We start from the raw sequence: 23,767 nt of genomic DNA on the forward strand, positions 1-23,767 counted from the left end.
TTATGTTCTTAATGGGCCTAGTGGCCTTTTCTCCCTCTCCTGCTTCTAGTTCTTACCTGACATATTCCAGCCACTGAGTGTTTTCTAACAAGGACAGCCACTTCTCATCCGTTTCTTCAAATAAATCTACAGTGAGGCAGATCACATTCATCGGATTATTCACTGTTTAATCAAAAGGTTATAGAGATTGCAGATGTTTGGGAACAGGGAGTTTCCTGGTAATGGAATTGCAAATATCGGCTCTGTATTATCAGGAACCTCAGGTGTAATTACTGCATCGGACAATTAGCCAACTCCATTATAATAGCAACTTTCATGCAGAAAGGATCGCTGGCTGGCACTTTACTAGACTGGGGTTAGTGGGGGTGAAATGAAAAGTCCAGCAACAGACAAAGGAGCAGCTGCTAAACCTAGAGGTGAGGTTTGGACAAGTTGCTCAAAGCCTTGGTCTGAAAGCTTAGTTTTCAGAAAGTCATAGAGTCAGAGGTTTACAGCATGGAAACAGGCTCTTTGGCCCAACTTGTCCATACCGCCCTTTTTTTTTTAAAACCCCTAAGCTAATACCAATTGCCTGCATTTGGCCCATATCCATAAGACCATAAGACATAGGAGCGGAAGTAAGGCCATTCAGCCCATCGAGTCCACTCCACCATTCAATCATGGTTGATTTCAACTCCATTTACCCGCTCTCTCCCCATAGCCCTTAATTCCTCGAGAAATCAAGAATTTATCAATTTCTGTCTTGAAGACGCTCAACGTCTCGGCCTCCACAGCCCTCTGTGGCAATGAATTCCACAGACCTACCACTCTCTGGCTGAAGAAATTTCTCCTCATCTCTGTTCTAAAGTGACTCCCTTTTATTCTAAGGCTGTGCCCCCGCGTCCTAGTCTCCCCTGCTAATGGAAACAACTTCCCTACGTCCATCCTATCTAAGCCGTTCATTATCTTGTAAGTCTCTATCAGATCTCCCCTCAACCTCCTAAACTCCAATGAATATAATCCCACGATCCTCAGACGTTCATCGTATGTCAGGCCTACCATTCCTGGGATCATCCGTGTGAATCTCCGCTGGACCCGCTCCAGTGCCAGTATGTCCTTCCTGAGGTGTGGGGCCCAAAATTGCTCACAGTATTCCAAATGGGGCCTAACCAGTTCTTTATAAAGCCTCAGAAGTACATCCCTGCTTTTGTATTCCAAGCCTCTTGAGATAAATGACAACATTACATTTGCTTTCTTAATTACGGACTCAACCTGCAAGTTTACCTTTAGAGAATCCTGGACTAGGACTCCCAAGTCCCTTTGAACTTTAGCATTATGAATTTTGTCACCGTTTAGAAAATAGTCCATGCCTCTATTCTTTTTTGTTTACATGGGTACCCATCGTACCCATGTAACTATCTAAATGCTTTTTAAAAGATAAAATTGTACCCACCTCTACTACTACCTCTGGCAGCTTGTTCCAGACACTCACCACCCTGTGTGAAATAATTGCCCCTCTGGACACTTTTGTATCTCTCCCCTCTCACCTTAAACCTATGCCCTCTAGTTTTAGACTCCCCTACCTTTGGGAAAAGATGTTGACTATGTAACTGATCTGTGCCCCTCATTATTTTATAGGCCTCTATAAGATCACCCCTCAGCCTCCTACGCTCCAGAGGAAAAAGTCCCAGTCTATTCAGCCTCTCCTTATAACTCAATCCATCAAGTCCCGGTAGCATCCTAGTAAATCTTTTCTGCACTCTTTCTAGTTTAATAATATCCTTTCTATAATAGGGTGACCAGAATTGCACACAGTATTCCAAGTGTGGCCTTACCAATGTCTTGTACAACTTTAACAAGACGTCCCAACTCCTGTATTCAATGTTCTGACCGATGAAACCAAGCATGCCGAATGCCTTCTTTACCACTCTGTCCACCTGTGACTCCACTTTCAAGAGCTCTGAGCATGTACCCCTAGATGTTTAAAGGTGTTTAAAGATGTTTAAAGATTCAGTGTAAGCGCAGAGGGATAAGGCTTGGGGGTGTTAACAGGTTAGAGAGTGGTAAGGCTTTGGGGTGTTAACAGGTTAGAGAGGGTGGGGCAGGATAGGGAAGGAAGTGATTTCAGAAAGGGGTGACTTGGAAGGGGTTTCGGGGGAGAGGAGAGGAAATACAGTCTGGCTGGACTGGAGAAGGTGGGACAAAGCCATGGATGGATTTGAAATGGAGGACAATGATTTTCAGTGTAATGTCAGTGATGGGAAATTGGTGTAGGTGAGTGAGGACAGGGTGCTGGGCGTGCAGCAGAGTACAGGCAGCACACTAGCGCATACGTTGGGAGTTTATGGAGGATCAGCAGCCAGCAAGGAGGCACTGGTGAAACAACTGATGAAAATAATGTTGCAATCTCCCCCAATTCTGTCCACACCCACCATCGACAGGCAGCATGAGAAAGGGGGGAGCAACCACCAGCAATGCTGATCTGTGTTAACTCCCTTCCCTAACCCAGGCACTGAGCTCAGTTAGTTAAGAACGCAAGAGCCTGCAGCTGAGGAAACATTACTCCAATTACCTCAAAGACAAGAAACCACAGGGACACAAACACCTCCTCCCACGAACCAACCACGTACAAAACATAGAACATAGAACAGTACAGCACAGAACAGGCCCTTCGGCCCACGATGTTGTGCCGAGCTTTGAGGAACCCAGTGAAACATACAGACAAGGAACACAATGTTGGGACGTCCTGAATCGCACCTCACCATTAATGCACAGTTGCTTGAGTCTCACCAGCGATGCCTGAACCTCGGATGGGCTGGGTAAATTCTTATCCAAGTCGGATTTAAATACTTCACTCCGCTCTGGATGGCTTTGTGCGATTGCCTTAAGGATCCTGACAAAAAGACGGAAGATTTCGGTATACAGCACTCAACGCAAGACAGGCGGATTCAAGAACTGCCCCCCAGTGAGAGTCAGCACCTTAAGGAACTGTCCCCCCAGTGAGAGTCAGCACCTTCAGGAAGTGTATCCCAGTGAGAGCCAGCACCTTCAGGAAGTGTATCCCAGTGAGAGCCAGCACCTTCAGGAACTGCCCCCCAGTGAGAGTCAGCACCTTCAGGAACTGTATCCCAGTGAGAGTCAGCACCTTCAGGAACCGTATCCCAGTGAGAGTCAGCACCTTCAGGAACTGTATCCCAGTGAGAGTCAGTACCTTCAGGAACTATATCCCAGTGAGAGTCAGCACCTTCAGGAACTGTCCCCCAGTGAGAGTCAGCACCTTCAGGAACTGTATCCCAGTGAGAGTCAGCACCTTCAGGAACTGTATCCCAGTGAGAGTCAGCACCTTCAGGAACTGTATCCCAGTGAGAGTCAGCACCTTCAGGAACTGTATCCCAGTGAGAGTCAGCACCTTCAGGAACTGTATCCCAGTGAGAGTCAGCACCTTCAGGAACTGTATCCCAGTGAGAATCAGCACCTTCAGGAACTGTATCCCAGTGAGAATTTCCTCAAATCCAGTATTGTCTATCTGAACTGAACATTGCATTTACCCTCTAACAAAAAATATCCACCAATAATCACCCAAAATTTGGAGAAATCTTAAAAGGTCAATTCAATGCAGGGGGTGATGGTGGTTGGGGGGGTGGTGGTGGTTTGGGGGGGGGGGGGGGGGGGGGGGGTCCTTGAAACCAAAGCACCTGATTGTGCCACAGCTCAGCAGAATATACAAGAGGAAAACAACTGAACCACGATGTGGTTATTATCGACTAGTTTGAGGAATTTACTCATATTGGAAATCAGTAATCTGAGCCAAACACTAGGCATAGACAGGGTTAGTGCCTCCCTACCTGGTGTTGTGTTTTCTGAGCTTTGGCCCAGGTTTAATGTTGCCCATTCTCACCAGGGCACTGCCAGTCCAGTGATACCAGCACCATATCTGTAACAGAACCAGAGGCAAAGCTAAACATTCCATCACAATCCTGCCTTATTTCAAAAATACAGCACTTACAAAATGAATTAAATACACAATCTGTAAACAGTCCTTATTTTCATCTGAATAACTGCTTTTAACAGTTCATTTAGTGTCACGAGTAGGCTTATATTGACACTGCAATGAAGTTACTGTGAAAATACCCTAGTTGCCACACTCCGGCGCCTGTTCAGGTACACTGAGGGAGAATTTAGCACGGACAATGCACCTAATCAGCACATCTTTTGGACTGTGGGAGGAAACCGGAGCACCCGGAGGAAACCCACGCAGACACGGGGAGAATGTGCAGATTCCACACAGACAGTGACCCAAGCTGGGAATCAAACCCAGTTCCCTGGTGCTGTGAGGCAGCAGTGCTAACCACTGTGCCGCCCCCTTTGAACCTTTTTACAAATGTTTTACAAACAATTTTGTTACTTTACAAATGGAAAAATGGAAGGAACTATTTGGATCAAATCAAATTACAGACCTCACACCTATAAAGCCACAATGACCAAAACTGGCTAATTCCAGGTGTTCCCCTCCCTCGACATCTCCCACTTTTACCAAATGTCTATGTTCAAGTGAACTTTGTAAGAATAAACTCCATTTGGAAAATCTGAAATTTTTGACTCGTTGCTGCCGAGAAACTTATATTTTCTCTCCAAATCTCACTAGCCTCTCAGTCTGATCTGTTGATGTATTAACCTGCAGTTTAAATAAAAGGAGTTACTGGTACTTTCTGCTACCTTCCATACTTTGAAGCATTAGCTCAATTGCAGAAAACAGAGGCAGGAACAATGAGCTAATGGTATTGCTGCACCGTATGTACTAACACCCTGAGCAATTAAACTATCCAGTTAAAGGCCAGTCTGTGCTGCATGCACACAGTATAACGGGAGGTCTCGATGCAACTGAAGTGTTTAAATCACTCGGGAGTCCCTCACATTCACCGACTGTGATTACAGATCCACACTCACTGGAATTCGATCACTGTTGAAAGAAAGAACCAACTGTTTCAAGTCTTCATCCGCCAGAGAAGATGGAACAACAAAGTATTCCGGAAGGCTATAAACCACAACAGAACAAACAGTCAGACTTCTCACATTAAAGCACTCGTACTTTTAAACTCTGCACGTACAGCGGCACAGCAGCTTAACCATAGAACCATAGAAAATTACAGCTCAGAAACAGGCCTTTTGGCCCTTCTTGTCTGTGCCGAACCATTTTATGCCTAGTCCCACTGACCTGCACTTGGACCATATCCCTCCACACCCCTCTCATCCATGAACCCGTCCAAGTTTTTCTTAAATGTTAAAAGTGACCCCGCATTTACCACTTTATCCGGCAGCTCATTCCACACTCCCACCACTCTCTGCGTGAAGAAGCCCCCCCCTAATATTCCCTTTAAATTTTTCTCCTTTCACCCTTAACCCATGCCCTCTGGTTTTTTTCTCCCCTAGCCTCAGCGGAAAAAGCCTGCTCGCATTCACTCTATCTATACCCATCAAAATCTTATACACCTCTATCAAATCTCCCCTCAATCTTCTACGCTCCAGGGAATAAAGTCCCAACCTATTCAATCTCTCTCTCTAACTCAGCTTCTCAAGTCCCGGCAACATCCTTGTGAACCTTCTCTGCACTCTTTCAATCTTATTTACATCCTTCCTGTAACTAGGTGACCAAAACTGTACACAATACTCCAAATTCGGCCTCACCAATGCCTTATATAACCTTACCATAACACTCCAACTTTTATACTCGATACTCCGATTTATAAAGGCCAATATACCAAAGGCACTCTTTACGACCCTATCCACCTGTGACGTCACTTTTAGGGAACTCTGTACCTGTATTCCCAGATCCCTCTGTTCAACTGCACTCTTCAGAGTCCTACCATTCACCCTGTACGTTCTTCTTTGGTTTGTCCTTCCAAAGTGCAATATCTCACACTTGTCTGCGTTAAATTCCATTTGCCATTTTTTAGCCCATTTTTCTAGTTGGTCCAAATCCCTCTGCAAGCTTTGAAAACCTTCCTCACTGTCCACTACACCTCCAATCTTTGTATCATCAGCAAACTTGCTGATCCAATTTACCACATGATCATCCAGATCATTGATATAGATGACAAACAACAATGGACCCAACACCAATCCCTGCGGCACACCACTAGTCACAGGCCTCCACTCAGAGAAGCAATCCTCCACAACCACTCTCTGGCTTCTTCCATTGAGCCAGTGTCTTATCCAATTTACTACCTCCCCATGTATACCCAGCGACTGAACCTTCCTAACTAACCTCCCATGAGGGACCTTGTCAAAGGCCTTGCTGAAATCCAGGTGGACAACATCCACCGCCTTCCCTTCATCCACTTTCCTGGTAACCTCCTCGAAAAACTCTAATAGATTGGTCAAACATGACCTACCACGCACAAAGCCATGTTGACTCTCCCTAATAAGTCCCTGTCTATCCAAATATTTGTAGATCCTATCCCTTATCACACCTTCCAATAACTTGCTCACCACCGACGTCAAACTTACTGGCCGATAATTTCCCGGATTTCTTTTGGAACCTTTTTTAAACAACGGAACAACATGAGCCACCCTCCAATCATCCGGCACCTCCCCCGTGAATACTGACATTTTAAATATGTCTGCCAGGGCCCCTGCAAGTTCAACACTAGCTTCCCTCAAGGTCCGTGGGAATACCCTGTCCGGTCCTGGGGATTTATCCACTCTGATTTGCCTCAAGACAGCGAGCACCTCCTCCCCTTTAATCTGTAAAGGTTCCATGGCCTCCCTACCAGTTTGCCCTATTTCCGTAGACTCCATGCCCGTTTCCTCAGTAAATACAGATGCAAAAAAACCATTTAGTATCTCCCCCATCTCTTTTGGTTCCATACACAGTGTACCACTCTGGTCTTCAAGAGGACCAATTTTATCCCTCACTATCCTTTTGCTCCTAACATACCTATAGAAGCTCTTTGGATTTTCCTTCACTCTGTCTGCCAAAGCAACCTCATGTCTTCTTTTAGCCCTCCTGATTTCCCTCTTAAGTAGCTTCTTGCACTTTTTATACTCCTCGAGCATCTGATGTGTTCCTTGCTGCCTGTACATTTCATACAACTCTCTCTTCCTCTTAATCAGTGTTACAATCTCCCTCGAGAACCAAGGTTCCTTATTCCTATTTACTTTGCCTTTAATCCTGACAGGAACATACAAACTCTGCACTCTCAAAATTTCTCCTTTGAAGGCCTCCCACTTTCCATTTACATCCTTACCAGAGAACAGCCTGTGCCAATCCACACTTCCCAGATCCCTTCTCATTTCATCAAATTTGGCCTTTTTCCAGTTCAGAACATCAACCCGAGGACCAGATCTATCCTTATCCACGATCAGGTTGAAACTAATGGCATTATGATCACTCCCTCCCTCTCCCCCATCCCATTTCCATCCACCCACTACGACCCCCAATTTCTCATTTACAGTGCTTAGATATTTAAATCACATATTGAAATACAATCACATGTTACATGTTTCCAAGCCACAGTCAAGGTTTCTGACTTTTTCCTACCTTGTGGAAGTGGCATAGTGTTCATTGACCGAGGAAACTCTCCATTCCGATGCCCCTGTCCGCTTTATCTCCCTATCCCAGTCCGAATAGGTTTCAAACAGTGATGTCTGCAGTCCATCCACCTCGGGCTCTGTCCCATTCACTTTGCTAACTAAGAGAAGACAATCAGGGCTTAGAGCTTTTACGCTGGTAACTCAGTCTGCGACTGCAATCAAGCACAATATTGGTTCATGTGATTTTTCCAACCAGCCTCACCCTCTCAACATTACAGCAAAATTCTGATTGGTGGGGAATTGGCTTTTGCTGCAATTCCTACATCACAACAGTGGCGAACTACACTTCATTGGCTGTAAAGTGCTTTGAAAAGTGCATGAAAGGCGCTATATAAATGTGAGACTTTTTATTTTGCACTTTTCCTTTCGTCATCTCCAGAATAGGTCAATAGGATCCAGTTCCAGTGATCTCAAATCCTATCCTCAACCAATAATTCTCAAGCATACAATCTAAAAGGACCACAAAGAGTGTTTAGGCTCAGAAACCCTGGCTGAATTATTCCCTCTACAGCTCACTGGTACTCAGGGCGGCAAGGTGACAGAGTGGTTAGCATTGCTGCCTCACAGCACCAGGGATTCGGGTTCAATTCTGGCCATGGGTCTCTGTCTGTGTGGAGTCTGCACATTCTCCCCGTGTCTGCCTGGGTTTCCTCTGGGCACTCCAATTTCTTCCCACAGTCCAAAGATGTGCGGGTTAGGTTGATTGGCCATGCTAAATTGCCCCTTAGCGTCAGGGGGACTAGCAGGGCAAATATGTGGGGTGACAGGGATAGGGCCTGCTCGCTGCAGACTCGATGGGCCAAATGGCTTCTTTTTGCATCATAGGGTTTCTAAGATGATGAGTCTTCCAGCCAAGGACAGTGAACTCAGTACAGAGCCTCACCTGCACAGACTTCCTGCACTGACTACCCAGGCCTGTCAAGGGGTTTACTTACTCTAGGAGGTATTATTGTCGAGCACAATCTATTCAATAGATGATGTGACTCACTAACACTAGGAGTGCGCTGATATTCCCACTGCCTTACCTGAATTCTGGCACTTCTCCCTGGCATACGCAAAGCCAAACAGCAACTGGAGATCTTTAGGCTGAGTGTAATGTGCAATCACAAGGCAGATCTGGAACAAAGCAGCAATCCACAATTAGAGACAGAAACTACAGCAACAGCTGAACTGTGACCTCTGTTCCTCATCGGAAACAGTGAAGCAGTCAGGTCAGAGCGTCACAGAGCAGCCAGATTCTTTTGGTGACTCTCCACATTGGCAGCAGTTACCAAACCTGCTAAAGGAAAGTGATTATCCTCCACACAGTTCTGACCCCAAGCCGATAACTTCATTGGCTGTAAAGTGCTTTGAAAAGTGCATGAAAGGCGCTATATAAATGTGAGACTTTTTTTAAATTTTGCACTTTTCTTTTCGTCATCTCCAGAATAGGTCAATAGGATCCAAAGGTGCTTTGACAGTGGGGAACCAATAAGCTGCCAAAAAGGAAGCCCTCTTCGGTTTCAAGAAGGCCCAGTTTCACTTTGCTGCTGGTCCAAGGGCACATCCTAACCCACAGAAAATCCTGTTTACCCATCACTCCTGTGCCTGCTAACCTAGACTGAATCCTATCCAGCAAATGTTTTAACATTCCCACCCTCACCCCGGCTCAATAATCTCCCCCAGCTCTAATTGCCTACAAGATCCCTGGGCTTTCCACATTCCCAATTTTAATCATTCCTCCATTGCTGACTCTGCCTTCAGCTGCCTGGACTCCCCAAGCTCTGGAATTCACACCCTATACCTCTCCATCTCTCTCCAAGGTATTTCATTAAAATTATATATTTAACCAAGCTTTTGGTCACCCCTCCTAAAAGCTCCTTTTGTGTTCCAGTGACAATAGTCCTGTGAATACTCTGTGACATCTTGCTACATTAAAGGTGCTCTATAAGTTACGAGTTGCTGCTGTTACCAAAACAGCCACGTAGGACCTTGTGCATTAGGAAGAGAAAACATTTCAGCTCCCAGGCTGCTCCCTCACCAGCTTTTCAGTTTGAAATGGCAGAATATGACACTCGCCCAAAAACAAGTCACTATTTCATATTTTTACATTTATTTCTCGACACTTGAGGGGTTTGACACCAATGCAATCCCTCCTCCTCCACACACCCAGAGAATCATACAGCACAGAAAGAGACCGTTTGCCCCATCTTGTCCACACTGGGTTGCTGGTAAAGTTAATTAAGTCCATAACCACTTGGACATCCAGTTAGACAATTTTATACAAAAGGACTTTCCAGCTTGGATAGTGTTGAGAGGAAAAAGCACATCCAGGGCTGGAGAAGTGCACACAGCCCTTCCTGTGGTCGTGGGCTGGATCCTGGGTTTTAAATATATATTACAAAGTGTCAACAGAAAACAGCCCAGGAATCCAAAATAACTCATCGTGCTGAGTGGGAACCTGGAATGTTTCGTTCAGCTGCCCCTCACACCAAATAAGGTGACCTTTTGCAGGGAAGCATCAAAAGTTTCAGGTGCCTCACCCCAATAGCTCACTGGGCAGTGGGAGACAGTTGGACATTCAGCCCTGGGGTCATCACAGAAACCTAATCCCGTCACATCCCATTGAATTAAATTAAAAACATACGGAATTGCATGGAAAGCTATTGAAAAAAGGCAGGAGCTGACGGCAAAAATGATCAGCGTCGGTAAAGGTCAAACAAAACTTGGATGTGGAGGCAGTGATGATGTGCCCTTTAAGTTTATTTATTAGTCACCAGGAGACTGACATTAACACTGCAATGAAGTTACTGTGAATATCCCCTAGTCATCGCACTCCGGCACTTGTTTGGGTACACCGAGGGAGAATTTAGCACGGCCAATGCACCCTAACCAGCACTTTCGGACTGTGGGAGGAAACCCACGCAGACACGGGGAGAACCTGACATCCTCATAAATACAATTTCCATCCTGGTTCGCAGGATTGCAATGAGAGTGGAAATCCTAACTGGTTTTCCTTTCTCCCCCTCCACTCACCCCCACCTAATCCGTGGGGATTGAGGCTAACTGTAAGAGCCCCCGCTGAGGGAGTCAGAGTTTTGGAAAGTTACATTCCGTAATGTTCCAGCAAGTTTCAGACAGGAGAATTCAGCAAACACTAAAGGAAAAGCTAACTTTTTAGCACATATTTTTATATCCTTGGACAAGCTTCTGTTAGATGGCAGTCACACGAGAATGTGGGTCGATTATTCACAACCTGCAAGGGTAAGTAAATAGTTAAGATAGTTAAAGTCCCCACTTGGGTACAGAGCTCACTTCACTGTAGTAATTCCAGTCGTACACAAAGAGTGTTTTATGCACAGCACATGACTGCTCCTGAACTACTCCAGACTCTCAGTTTTATTGTACGCACAATACAATCACTGCCATTCATCAAGAAAGCAGCTACACATCTCAGACAGGGGAGCCCGGGCTCAAATGCCAGCTCTCCATTTCCATTCCTGTCACTTCCTTCATGTAGCTATTCTGTCTGTACAACCACCAAACAACCAATACGCAAGTGCCACACTGCGCCTATCACACCGGGTACGCCAGTGCCTCACTGCGCCTATCACACCGGGTACGCCAGTGCCTCACTGTGCCTATCACACCGGGTACGCCAGTGCCTCACTGCGCCTATCACACCGGGTACGCCAGTGCCTCACTGCGCCTATCACACCGGGTACGCCAGTGCCTCACTGTGCCTATCACACCGGGTACGCCAGTGCCTCACTGCGCCTATCACACCGGGTACGCCAGTGCCACACTGCGCCTATCACACCGGGTACGCCAGTGCCTCACTGCGCCTATCACACCGGGTACGCCAGTGCCACACTGCGCCTATCACACCGGGTACACCAGAACCACACTGCGCCTATCGCACCCGGGTACACCAGAACCACACTGCGCCTATCGCACCCGGGTACACCAGAACCACACTGCGCCTATCGCACCGGGTACGCCAGTGCCACACTGCGCCTATCGCACCCGGGTACACCAGAACCACACTGCGCCTATCGCACCCGGGTACACCAGAACCACACTGCGCCTATCGCACCGGGTACGCCAGTGCCACACTGCGCCTATCACACCCGGGTACGCCAGTGCCACACTACGCCTATCGCACCCGGGTACGCCAGTGCCACACTACGCCTATCGCACCGGGTACGCCAGTGCCACACTACGCCTATCGCACCCGGGTACGCCAGTGCCACACTACGCCTATCGCACCCGGGTACGCCAGTGCCACACTACGCCTATCGCACCGGGTAAGCGAGAACCACACTGCGCCTATCACATCAGGAACGCCAGAGCCACGCTGCACCTATCGCACTGGGTATGCCAGTGTCACACTGCGCCTATCGCACCGGGTACGCCAGTGCCACACTACGCCTATCGCACCCGGGTACGCCAGTGCCACACTACGCCTATCGCACCCGGGTACGCCAGTGCCACACTGCGCCTATCACACCCGGGTACACCAGTGCCACACTACGCCTATCGCACCCGGGTACGCCAGTGCCACACTACGCCTATCGCACCCGGGTACGCCAGTGCCACACTACGCCTATCGCACCCGGGTACACCAGTGCCACACTACGCCTATCGCACCCGGGTACGCCAGTGCCACACTACGCCTATCGCACCCGGGTACGCCAGTGCCACACTGCGCCTATCACACCCGGGTACGCCAGTGCCACACTGCGCCTATCACACCCGGGTACACCAGTGCCACACTACGCCTATCGCACCCGGGTACGCCAGTGCCACACTACGCCTATCGCACCCGGGTACGCCAGTGCCACACTACGCCTATCGCACCCGGGTACGCCAGTGCCACACTGCGCCTATCACACCCGGGTACGCCAGTGCCACACTGCGCCTATCACACCGGGTACGCCAGTGCCACACTGCGCCCATTGCACTGGGTACGCCAGTGCCACACTGCACCCATTGCACTGGGTACGCCAGTGCCTCACTGCGCCCATTGCACTGGGGACGCCAGTGCCACACTGCGCCTATCACACCGAGTACGCTAGAACCACATTGCGCCTATCGCACCGGGTACACCAGTGCCACACTGCGCCTATCACACCGGGTACGCCAGTGCCACACTGCGCCTATCCAGATTCGCATTTCACCTTTCTGGCAGATTCTGGAACAGATTCATCAAAACGGAAGCGAATGATACGGAAATCCTTGCAGTAAATGATGAGCTCAGTGGGTTTAAACTTCAGGCACTGGTTGGGTCCCAAGACCTTCCTCTTTTTCCTCTCATCGTTCACTGGACAAAGAAAAGCAGAACATTAAACCAACCCATGGTCAGAAACAAGCTCCACCTCCATCTTCAACAAATACATTGTGAAAAACATACAAACTTCATATACATGACACATATGCACGCACTTTGCAAATATGTAGTAAATTAAGCAGCAGATCCTTTCAGAATCTACACACATTATTCAATTCTGTCCCCAGTTTCTTTGCTGGAATCTGCCATTTCCCCATTCCTTGGGAATCTACCCACATGAAATGAGCTTCCTCTTTCTCCAGAGACAAAGCGCTGGACATTAAAGTATCTTCAATCATCAACTCTGATCACTCTATTGATGGAATTGCTTTTCACCCAGCCAACAACGTGCCCATATTTGTTCAAAAGTGCGCGGACAACTTTGGATCCCTTTAAGTATTAAGTACATGTAGACAAACCCCTGCTGCAGGTTATTCACAGAAGCAGTGGGGCCCTCCAGGATAGTGACTACAGCCAACCATCAAGATCCAACTGGCTCACAGACGTGACTACTTAGCAATCATACCAATGCCTTACTGACCTGTGTGGTACTAAGCGCATCACACCGGAATACGTATGCATTTTCCTTTAAAAAATAGATTTTTGATTCTGTCTCTATCATTATTTCATGCAAGATGTTCCATGTCCTAACTCTAGTTTGTGTTGAGTTGGCGGATTTCAGCCTGAAATACAATTAGCCTCAACAGCCTTGGGTTAAGGAAAAGAATCTAAAATGTTGCATTAATGGATCATGGTGAAATACTCTGCCGATACTCACTTCCAGACACCTTGAAGAAAAGCTATCTGCATGTGTAGCAGGTGTTTATGGCACCCACTGAATTCTAAAACTTGGGTGTAGTGCAGGAAGGTGATGCAGACTGTCAGTTGTCATTAGGATAAAGACAAGGGCCAGCTAACAAGGATAATCCGACTGAAACAACTCAGAACAGCTTCAATCCTCCTTTAATAGAGAATTTGCCAAGCCCAGTTCTCCAATTTGCAGCAACCTTGTTCAACAGCTGCCCTCAGATTAACTACACAAGAAACAGAAGCAGAATAGGCCACTAGGCCCTTCAAGACTGCCCCACTATTTAGCACAATCATGGCTGATCGATGCCGGCCTCAACTCCTTTTCTGTGCCATTTCCCCACAGCCCTCTATTCCTCAATCTAATATTTATCCACCTCCACTATGAATATTTTAATGATCTCGCCTCCACTAATGATCCACAGCCGCCACAGCTAAGGACTATGGACCGGGTGCAAGAAGATGGAATTAGAAAGGGCACCTGGGTGTCCTTGGGCTAGCATGGACAAGATGGGCTGAATTACCTCTTTCTGTGCTGTAACATTTCTAAATTATCTTAAATGTTTGAATAAGATCACCCCTCTCTTGATAGCCTGGTGAGTCTTCTTTGGACTGCCTCCAATGTTACTATATCCTTTTTTAGGTAAGGGGACCAAAACTGTACACAGTGTTCCAGGTGAGCCCTCACGAACACCCTGCACAATTGCAGCAAAACCTTCCTATTTTTAAAACTCCAACCCCTTTGCAATAAAGGCCAAAATGCCATTTCCCTCCTTAACTACTTTTGGACCTGCCTGCTAGCTTTTAATAATTCGTGAACCAGAACACCTAAATCCCTCTGCATTTAACTCATCTGCAGTTGCTCTTTATTTGGATAATATTCTGCCTTTTGATTCCGCCTACCAAAGCGCATGACCTCACACTTCCACACATTAAACTCCATTTGCCAGGTTTTCACCCAGAACCCTATCTATCTATATCCTGTTGCAAAATCACAATATCCTCATCACAACTTGACCTTCCACCTATCTTTGTATCATCGGCAAATTTGGAAACCTTACATCTGTTTTGTCCTCCAGGCCTTTCATGTAAATAGTGAACAATTGCGGGCCAAGAACTGATCCCTGCGGTACTCCAGTTATATCTTTCCACTCTGAAAAGGACCCATTTATTCCAATTCTGTTTTCTACGTGACAGACAGTTTTCAATCCATGCTAAAACACTTCTGCCAATTCCATGGGCTTTTACTTTATACACCGGCCTCTTATGCGGCACCTTGTCAAAGCTAGATTGAGCTACAGTCAGAACAGGAGTAGGCTATGCTGAATAGAAATGTTCAAAACACCACAGACACAAAGAAGCTCCTGCACATGTTCATGAAAGATTTGTTTACTGTGGATTGGTGACATTTGACCCAGGATGGAGTAAGAGCAATCCAGCAAGGTGCAAGTACCTGGATGGTTTATTACAGCATATAAACTAAATTAGGTCTAAGACATGGCATTGGCAAGGATTAATTCAGCCCTTCAACAGCAAAGAAAGTTTCCAAAAGCACAAATTACCAGATCGTAATCACATTTTAACACTTAAATCTAGCCAAATACCAATGTTTATTTTCAAACTTTAAAATTCTCAGGTTGAGAATTGCAGATAAAGTATCAAAACCCTCAGTAGAGAACAGCACCAAGGGTGAAGGGTCATGATCCACAGTATAGAACACATCAAGGTCCAAAGCAACCATGGAGATGAGGTAAATCTGGAGGACATGGTGATAGAATGTTTGGACTCTGTAGATTGGGGATCAAAGGGGAGACTGTAGAAGGTGAGGAGTCCCATGTTTTCCAGGTATAAGAAACTGCATAATGGATCTTTCTTTCAACACGGGAAGAATGCATGGATGAGAAACAGTGAATAAAACATAGATGTTTGAGGCTTAAAAGGTAGGAAAGTTCAGAGCGAACAACCTAATTGTTGAATCAAGTCTGGAGAGCACCAGACATTCTCACCAACAATATTCTAACATGGACATAAAGCACAACGGGGAGGATTTAAAAGACCTACAAGTTCCACACAGCTGTTAGCAATTCTCCACCGGGTACGGTATCGAGCCACACAGTGAGAAATTCCCAGAGTCCATCCCTGCTGTGCACAGTTGCACTGGGTAGTGAAAAAAATATACTCAGGAATTGTACAGGCATAAAGAGAGAACTTACAAAAAAACCTTTGAGATTTGATATTCCAATGATCATCAGAAGTGGCATTGAAATCAGAGTCAAACACACCAATTCCTCCAGTAGTCTCTGAGGCTGGCCAATAAACACCAGATGGAGACTGATTCACAACCCAACCTCCTTAATGTATACCTTTACAAAAGCCAACATGGAGCGAGTTAAATCAGAAATAAACAGCAACTCAGTCACAGCCTGTAAAGATAATAAAGTATTTAGCTCTCACTCTTCTTTTCAAATTTATTTTCCAACATTGTGGGGTTTGATTTCACTGCTTTTAGGCTTGGCAAGTTTTGATTTAGCAGATCAGCAATAAAGGGCCAGGTATTAGTCTGAATGAATAATAGAACAGATGGCTGAAGAGCACCGTACCTGCTACTACCTGGTCCACACAGGTCAGAGAGATGTCATGTTCCTCCAACAGCAAGTTTCTGTACTGAAATTTCTGTGGTTCAAAAGTTAAAGGTTAGAATCAAACTTTGACCCCTTCACAGAAGGACAGCCAGTAAGAATGAGTAACTCTGCTTTCCACTTTAAGTGTGCAAATATCTAATATAGTCTTGCAAGACAGTTGGATTTTTCCTGCATATTGCTCTCATGCCCAACTCAGCTGCATGGGGCTTGTTTACAATGGTGAAACGAGGGGTGATTAACACAGGCTCTCTTGCTCTCCCGCTGAACAGCCAGTCCCATTTTATGAACCTGTCTGGGCACGTGCTTCCTCTCAGACAACTGCATCACTGTTAAGTTGCTTAATAGATTTAGATCAGTAGTGATTCAAGACTCACCATGAGAAGCAGAAAGCTTTCCTCAGACTGCTTATCAGAAACGGACTGTAAAGTACGAGCTCCCTGGCTGTGCACTATCCAGTATAGCGCTCCCGCCATTGTTATATAACACATTGTACACTACCCTCATTGCTTTATAACACATACTGCACTATCCAATAAACACTCCCCTCATTGGTATACAGTGTGTGGTGTTGAAGGAGTCACTTAGCTCAGTTGGCTGGACAGCTGGTCCATGATGTAGAGCAATGGTTCAATTCTGTACCAGCTGAGATTATTCATGAAGGATCCTCAGGTTAAATTACCACCAGTCAGTCCTCCCCCTCAAAGGGGAGAGCAGCCTATGGTGACTTTATTTGGTGCAACACTCTCCTCAGATAATTTCCTAGATTGGTGTTATCCACTGACCTTCCTTTTCCCCCATCAACCACATCCTCAAACTCTGTCCTCCATCCTATTACATCACATCTTTCCTGCCATTCCTACAGAATCTGAACAATCTCACCTTGCTTCAATCCCTGTTCTTAGCCAATTACCTGAATTTCCTTTGGCCACAGTGTTACATACATCATTAACCTCTCACCACATTCAGACATTGGTTCCAGCTCAGTCAGAACTGCAGTCATCAGCCCACTTCTGAAACTACAGCTGAAACGGTAGAAAGTTTTGAATGCAGTTCTCTTTGAAAGAGTTATCCACTTTTCTACCCAGCTCAATCCCCATAGCAATTTTCTCTTTTGCAAGTCTACATCCAATTCCCTTTTGGAAATTAATATTGAATCTGCTTTCACCACCCTTTCAGGCAGAGCATTCCAGATCATTACACTGCAAAAATAGTTCTCCTCCTCTGCTTCTTTTGCCAATTATCCTAAATCTGTATCCTCTGGTATATATATCTGACCCTCATATCAACGGAAACAATTTATCATTTATCAATAATTATTCGATTCTCAACTTCAATTAAATCTCTACCTAATCTTTACTGCTTGATGTTGAACAACTCCATTTTCTCTAGTCTAGAATTCTATGCAATGCAAATTCACATTTATTTATAATTATAAAAGTGTTAAATGTTTACAAGAATGCACAAACCCGAAAAGGTGTCACATCCTTTGTGATGAAGGAGATCTTGAAGTTGGTGCATAGCAGTGTCCCATAGAGGTCGTGTGCACTTGTGTCCGTAGCGATACATTTTCTAACATTGCTGGTCTCACTCACCACAAGTTCGCCTGAAATAAAGCAACTTGTTATTAGAAGTACCTGTGCCCCCCATTAGTCCCCACCACGACCCACTGCAGGGTATCCAGCTATCCACAAAGGGTTGACTTTCAACCCAACATTTCACAATCTACTCATTCCAAATAGAATCCAAACCAAGTGCTTTTGGGTTGATGGGGGAGGAGTCAGGAAAAGAAAGGGACCGAGAAAATTGATTGTATTCAATGTAATTTTTATAAACTTCCATTCTTAATTCTGGTGTTATGCATGACTATTAAAAAAAATATCAAATCCTAGTTTTGAAAGATTTTAAAACCACATTCATCCACCTTCTGTGCTGAGAGAACACAGGAGTAGGGGGAGATCATTTAGCCCTTTGAGCCTGTTTCACCATTCAACAAGATCACTGCTGCAAGATTAAAAACATCCTAAACAGCACTGTGAATGTATCCACCACACATGGACTGCAAAAGTTCAACAAGTCAGCTCACCACCACCTACTCAAGGACAATAAATGCTGGCCTTGCCAGCGACGTTCACAGCCTGTGAAAGAATGAAGCAAAAACAGTGAAGATGGTATTGTTTGAGAATTCACACAGGTTGATAAGGTGGTTAAGAAAGCATGTGAATCCTTTCAGTTATTAACCAAGGCATTGAATACAAGAGCAGGGAGGTTATGCTACAACTTTATAAAAGATCAGTTAAGCCAGAACTTGAGAACTGTGGGTAGTTTTGGTCACTTCATTACAGAAAGGTCATAATTTTATTAGAGAGGGAACAGAGCAGGTTTATGAGGATGTCTGACTGGAAAATTGCAGCTCTGAGGAAAGATTGGATAGACTGGGGTTGTTCTCCTTGGAACAGAGGAGGCTGAGGGGAGATTTGATTGAGATTAACAAAATTGTGAGGGGCCTTGATAAAGGCCTATTTACTTTAGCACAGAGGTCAGTGACTAGATTTAAAGTGATTAACAGAAAGGTTAGAGGGGAAATGCGCAAAATTTGTTTCACCCCGCGAGGAACTCACTGCCTGAAAGAATAGTAGCGGTAGAAACACTCAACTCATTTAAAAAGGGCACAGTGAGAAGTCTCACAACACCAGGTTAAAGTCCAACAGGTTTATTTGGAATCACGAGCTTTCGGAGCACCGCTCAGGTGAATCAAAGGTGTCTGGACATACACCTCAAGTGCCGTAACCTGCAGGGCTACGGACTAAATGCTGGAAAGTGGGACATTTTCAGTCGCTACACACACAACTGTCCAAGTGATCTCTTTCTGTGCTGTTAACCTTCTGTGATTCTGGGACATTTACCTATGGGTCGATATTGACAAAAGATTTCTGATCGAATGGGAGAGAGTCAGTATTGTGCAATATCTCACTCCTCAGGTTTAATTAACACATCACTCCAGGCTGGGGTTTTAATCCACTCTCCCAGCGAGCGGGGTTACAAATGTTCCTACTCAACATGGTTATAAATCAGTTTAAAAATGTGACATGTTTGAGCGTTCATAATCAAACATCTGCTGCTTCAGATCAAGAACTGAAGGAAAGTTCAGCCGGGGCACAGGTTCCAGGTTGTAAAACTGCCTCATTAGTAGCTGCTTGTCACAGTTAATCGGAAAATGCAGCCCATTACAGACCAAACACCTTCATACTGCTGGGCAGAAACTCCAGGAAAATTCCATCCAAGGACACAGTCAGATTTACCTACACACTAAGTCTGCACTTTGTAGCATTCCAATCAGTACCAGCTCAGATACCGAAATCTCATACAATCAGTACTTTTAAAATTCAGTCCAAACAAATTTTCCCTTCCATCCATTTGATTTTTAAAAACCGATGTTCTGGATTTTAAATTCCTAACCTGTTTTTGTTTTTCAGCTGGTTTTTGTCTGAAAAAAAACCCAACCCTGAATCCCTGCGGTTTTTGTGCGTTTCACAAGTTCCAGTTCTGTCTGGAAGACCTTTTGCCAGTACAACAAAAATGACAAACTCTCGATGAAATGAATATTTATTATCACACAAACAGGATTGGACTTGACTGTGACAGCCTGAGCAACTGAATAACCTCAAAATTCCAGCACATCATCTTCACACAAATGGCAGTAGCAATCTGGAACACGCAACCTGAAAGCTGTTACGGAAGATCGAAAATGTCTAAAGTGAGACAGATACATGTTCTATAGGCAAGGACTGAGGATCGTGGGATTATATTCATTGGAGTTTAGGAGGTTGAGGGGAGATCTGATAGAAACTTACAAGATAATGAACGGCTTAGATAGGATGGACGTAGGGAAGTTGTTTCCATTAACAGGGGAGACTAGGACGCGGGGGCACAGCCTTAGAATAAAAGGGAGTCACTTTAGAACAGAGATGAGGAGAAATTTCTTCAGCCAGAGAGTGGTGGGTCTGTGGAATTCATTGCCACAGAGGGCTGTGGAGGCCGAGACGTTGAGCGTCTTCAAGACAGAAATTGATAAATTCTTGATTTCTCGAGGAATTAAGGGCTATGGGGAGAGAGCGGGTAAATGGAGTTGAAATCAACCATGATTGAATGGTGGAGTGGACTCGATGGGCCGAATGGCCTTACTTCCGCTCCTATGTCTTATGGTCTTATGGACTGTGGGACCAAGGCAAATGAGATAAGCCAAGAAACAAGTCAGCCATGATCTAATTAAAGGGCTGAATGGTCAACTTCTGTTCCATGTTTCTGGTGCTGGAAACTGGAATAAAAAGGGCATTGTGACGCAAAGACCTGTCAAAGGGCGGCACGGTGGTTAGCACTGCTGCCTCACAGTGGCAGGGACCCGAGTTCAATTCCAGCCTCGACTGTGTGGAGTTTGCACTTTCTCCCCATGTCTGCATGGGTTTCCTCTGGGTGCTCCAATTTGCTCCCACCCTCCAAAGATGTGCAAATTAGGTGGGTTGGCCATGCTAAATTGCCCCTTAGTGTCCCAAGATGTGTAGGTTAGATGGATTAACCATGGTAAATGTGAGAGGTTACAGGGATGGGACAGGGCCTAGCTAAATTGCTCTGTCAGACTTGATGGGCCAAATGGCTTCCTTCACACTAAGTAAAAAGATCCTCATTTTACAATTAATTAAACAATCGCAAGATGTTCTCAACAATATTAGTGGGTGAAAGTTGGTGAGGCTTGGCCACAGACTAATTCTTGCACCTGGAAAGGGTAGAGAGGAAGAGCAGTGTTCGAAACAGCACCCAGTTCAGCATCAGTAAAGATAATCAAACATCCAATCACTACAACAGCAACAGTTAATAACAAGGCTGTGCCTCCCTACAGTGTACACAAGATATTCATTCTGCCCTGCCGTTTCTTAATCTGTTCACACTGCATTAAACACATTCTTTGTGATGGGTTAAACAATAACTTTTCTGTTGGAATATTAAACCCATTGCCATGTGAGTGAGTCATGCAATCATTGCTATTATCACGAGTGTAGCACTGATGGAATGTGTTCAATGTAACGCAGTAGAACACCTCTCATTATTACAACCAAGGTGGTTTCAAAACAGGGATGAGAATGCTACCCACTTTGTGACTAAATATCTTCCACTCAATCAAATCCAGTTCAACACAGTCTTTGTGGATCAAGTAGTCCCACTCAGTTTACATAGTTTAATGGCACCAAGTTAAACATCCACATAGAAAATCATAGGCTGGGTGCAAACTTGTTGGTCTGTTTAGAGAAGATGGGCTGAACACACTCCTCTTGTGCTGCGCCCATAGCCTTGTAAAACAGGTGCATTCCAGGTGCAGCGCATCCTCAGCGCACCTCCCCCCCCACAAACAGTGCAGCGCGCCCTCAGCGCACACACCCTCCAGTGCAGCGCGCCCTCAGCGCACACACGCTCCAGTGCAGTGCGCCCTCAGCGCACACACGCTCCAGTGCAGCACGCCCTCAGCACACACACGCTCCAGTGCAGCGCGCCCTCAGCGCACACACCCTCCAGTGCAGCGCACCCACCCTCCAGTGCAGCGCGCCCTCAGCGCACACACCCTCCAGTGCAGCGCGCCCTCAGCGCACCTCCCCCCCCACAAACAGTGCAGCGCGCCCTCACCCTCCAGTGCAGCACGCCCTCAGCGCACCTTCCCCCCCCCACAAACAGTGCAGCGCGCCCTCAGCGCACCTTTCCCCCCCCACAAACAGTGCAGCGCGCCCTCAGCGCACACACCCTCCAGTGCAGCGCGCCCTCAGCGCACACACCCTCCAGTGCAGCGCGCCCTCAGCGCACACACCCTCCAGTGCAGCGCGCCCTCAGCGCACCTCCCCCCCCACAAACAGTGCAGCGCGCCCTCAGCGCACACACCCTCCAGTGCAGCGCGCCCTCAGCGCACACACCCTCCAGTGCAGTGCCCCCCCCCACAAACAGTGCAGCGCGCCCTCAGCGCACCTTCCCCCCCCCCCCCACAAACAGTGCAGCGCGCCCTCAGCGCACCTTCCCCCCCCCCACAAACAGTGCAGCGCGCCCTCAGCGCACCTTCTCCCCCCCCACAAACAGTGCAGCGTGCCCTCAGCGCACACACCCTTCAGCACACCCCTTCCAGTGCAGCACACGCCCTCCGCACACCCCCTCCAGTGCAGCGCGCCCTCAGCACACACACCCTCCAGTGCAGCACGCCCTTAGTGCACACACCCTCCAGTGTAGCACGCCTTCAGCGCACCCTCCAGTGCAGCATGCCCTCAGCATACACACCCTCCAGTGCAGCACGCCCTCAGCGCACACACTCTCCAGTATAGCACGCCCTCAGCGCAGCGCACCCTCAGCGCAGCGCGCCCTCCAGTGCACACACCCTCCAGCGCAGCACATCAGTAGTTGATGTTACATTTTAAGATTAGGTTTGAATTCTGGAGAGAAGTTAATTTATGGAGTTGTGGTAAGCGCCACGCTGAGATGAACAGTTCCTTCCAGACACATCAGAATCCCTAATTGTTGCCCATGCTAGTGACTACTGCTTCCAACATAGAAAACACTCAGTGTGAGTGGAATAATCAGAGAAAGCTTTCCAGCCTTACTTTATAGAAATAAATTATTTTTGCTAAAGCATGTGTTCCTGGCAAGACCAATGAGAATTCCCCCCCTCAGCAGTGGGTTATATTGCTATCATATGCTCAACTTCTCACTAAATCACACCAGAGTAACTGAGACTTTTGAGAGACTGGTATGACACCACTGCAGCAGCTGGAGATCCCAATCTGCTCCAAGTTAAAGGATGTATATGGGCAGCACAGTCATTAGCACTGCTGCTTCACAGCTCCAGGAACCCAGGGGTTCGATTCCTAGGTCACTGTCTGTGCGGAGTCTGCACATTCTCCCCATGTCTGTGTGGGTTTCCTCCAGGTGCTCCGATTTCTTCCCACAGTCTGAAAGACGTGCTGGCTAGGTGCACTGGCCATGCTAAATTCTCCCTCAGTGTACCTGAACAGGTGCCGGAGTGTGGCGACTAGGGGATTTTCACAGTAACTTCATTGCAGTGTTAATGTAATGTGGTGTTCCACAGGGATCAGTTCTGGGACCTTTATTGTTCGTAGTTTATATAAATGATTTGGAGGAAAATGTAGCTTGTCCGATTACTCAGGTCGGTGACACAAAAATTGGTGAAGTTGCGGATAGTGAAGAGGATTGTCAGAGGATACAGCAAGATATAGACCGGTTGGAGAAATAGCAGATGGGAGTTTATTCCAGACAAATGTGAGGTAATGCATTTTGGAAGGTCCAATGCATTTAGGAATTATATAATAAATGGTAGAACCCTCAGGAGTATTGACAGGCACATCACTGCAAGTGGCAACGCAAGTGCTTAAGATAGTCAAAAAAGCATACG

At 46.4% G+C, this 23,767-nt stretch overlaps 1 protein-coding gene across 1 annotated transcript in view; it reads right to left on the minus strand.

Moving 5' to 3' along the window:
* The window catches only part of mtmr10 (myotubularin related protein 10), a 36,168-nt gene that overhangs the window by 8,445 nt on the left and 3,956 nt on the right, over positions 1 to 23,767 (minus strand). The window contains exons 3-11 of the mRNA XM_078199877.1: positions 17,796 to 17,932; positions 16,288 to 16,360; positions 12,732 to 12,874; positions 8,598 to 8,688; positions 7,520 to 7,670; positions 4,927 to 5,014; positions 3,825 to 3,913; positions 2,742 to 2,872; positions 57 to 126 (exon numbers count right to left, since the gene is read on the minus strand). Coding sequence (XP_078056003.1) covers positions 57 to 126; positions 2,742 to 2,872; positions 3,825 to 3,913; positions 4,927 to 5,014; positions 7,520 to 7,670; positions 8,598 to 8,688; positions 12,732 to 12,874; positions 16,288 to 16,360; positions 17,796 to 17,932 — 973 coding nt within the window. The remainder of the gene's footprint in view (positions 1 to 56; positions 127 to 2,741; positions 2,873 to 3,824; positions 3,914 to 4,926; positions 5,015 to 7,519; positions 7,671 to 8,597; positions 8,689 to 12,731; positions 12,875 to 16,287; positions 16,361 to 17,795; positions 17,933 to 23,767) is intronic.

This window comes from Mustelus asterias, chromosome 29 (genome assembly GCF_964213995.1).
Source record: "Mustelus asterias chromosome 29, sMusAst1.hap1.1, whole genome shotgun sequence".
Taxonomy (NCBI): domain Eukaryota; kingdom Metazoa; phylum Chordata; class Chondrichthyes; order Carcharhiniformes; family Triakidae; genus Mustelus; species Mustelus asterias.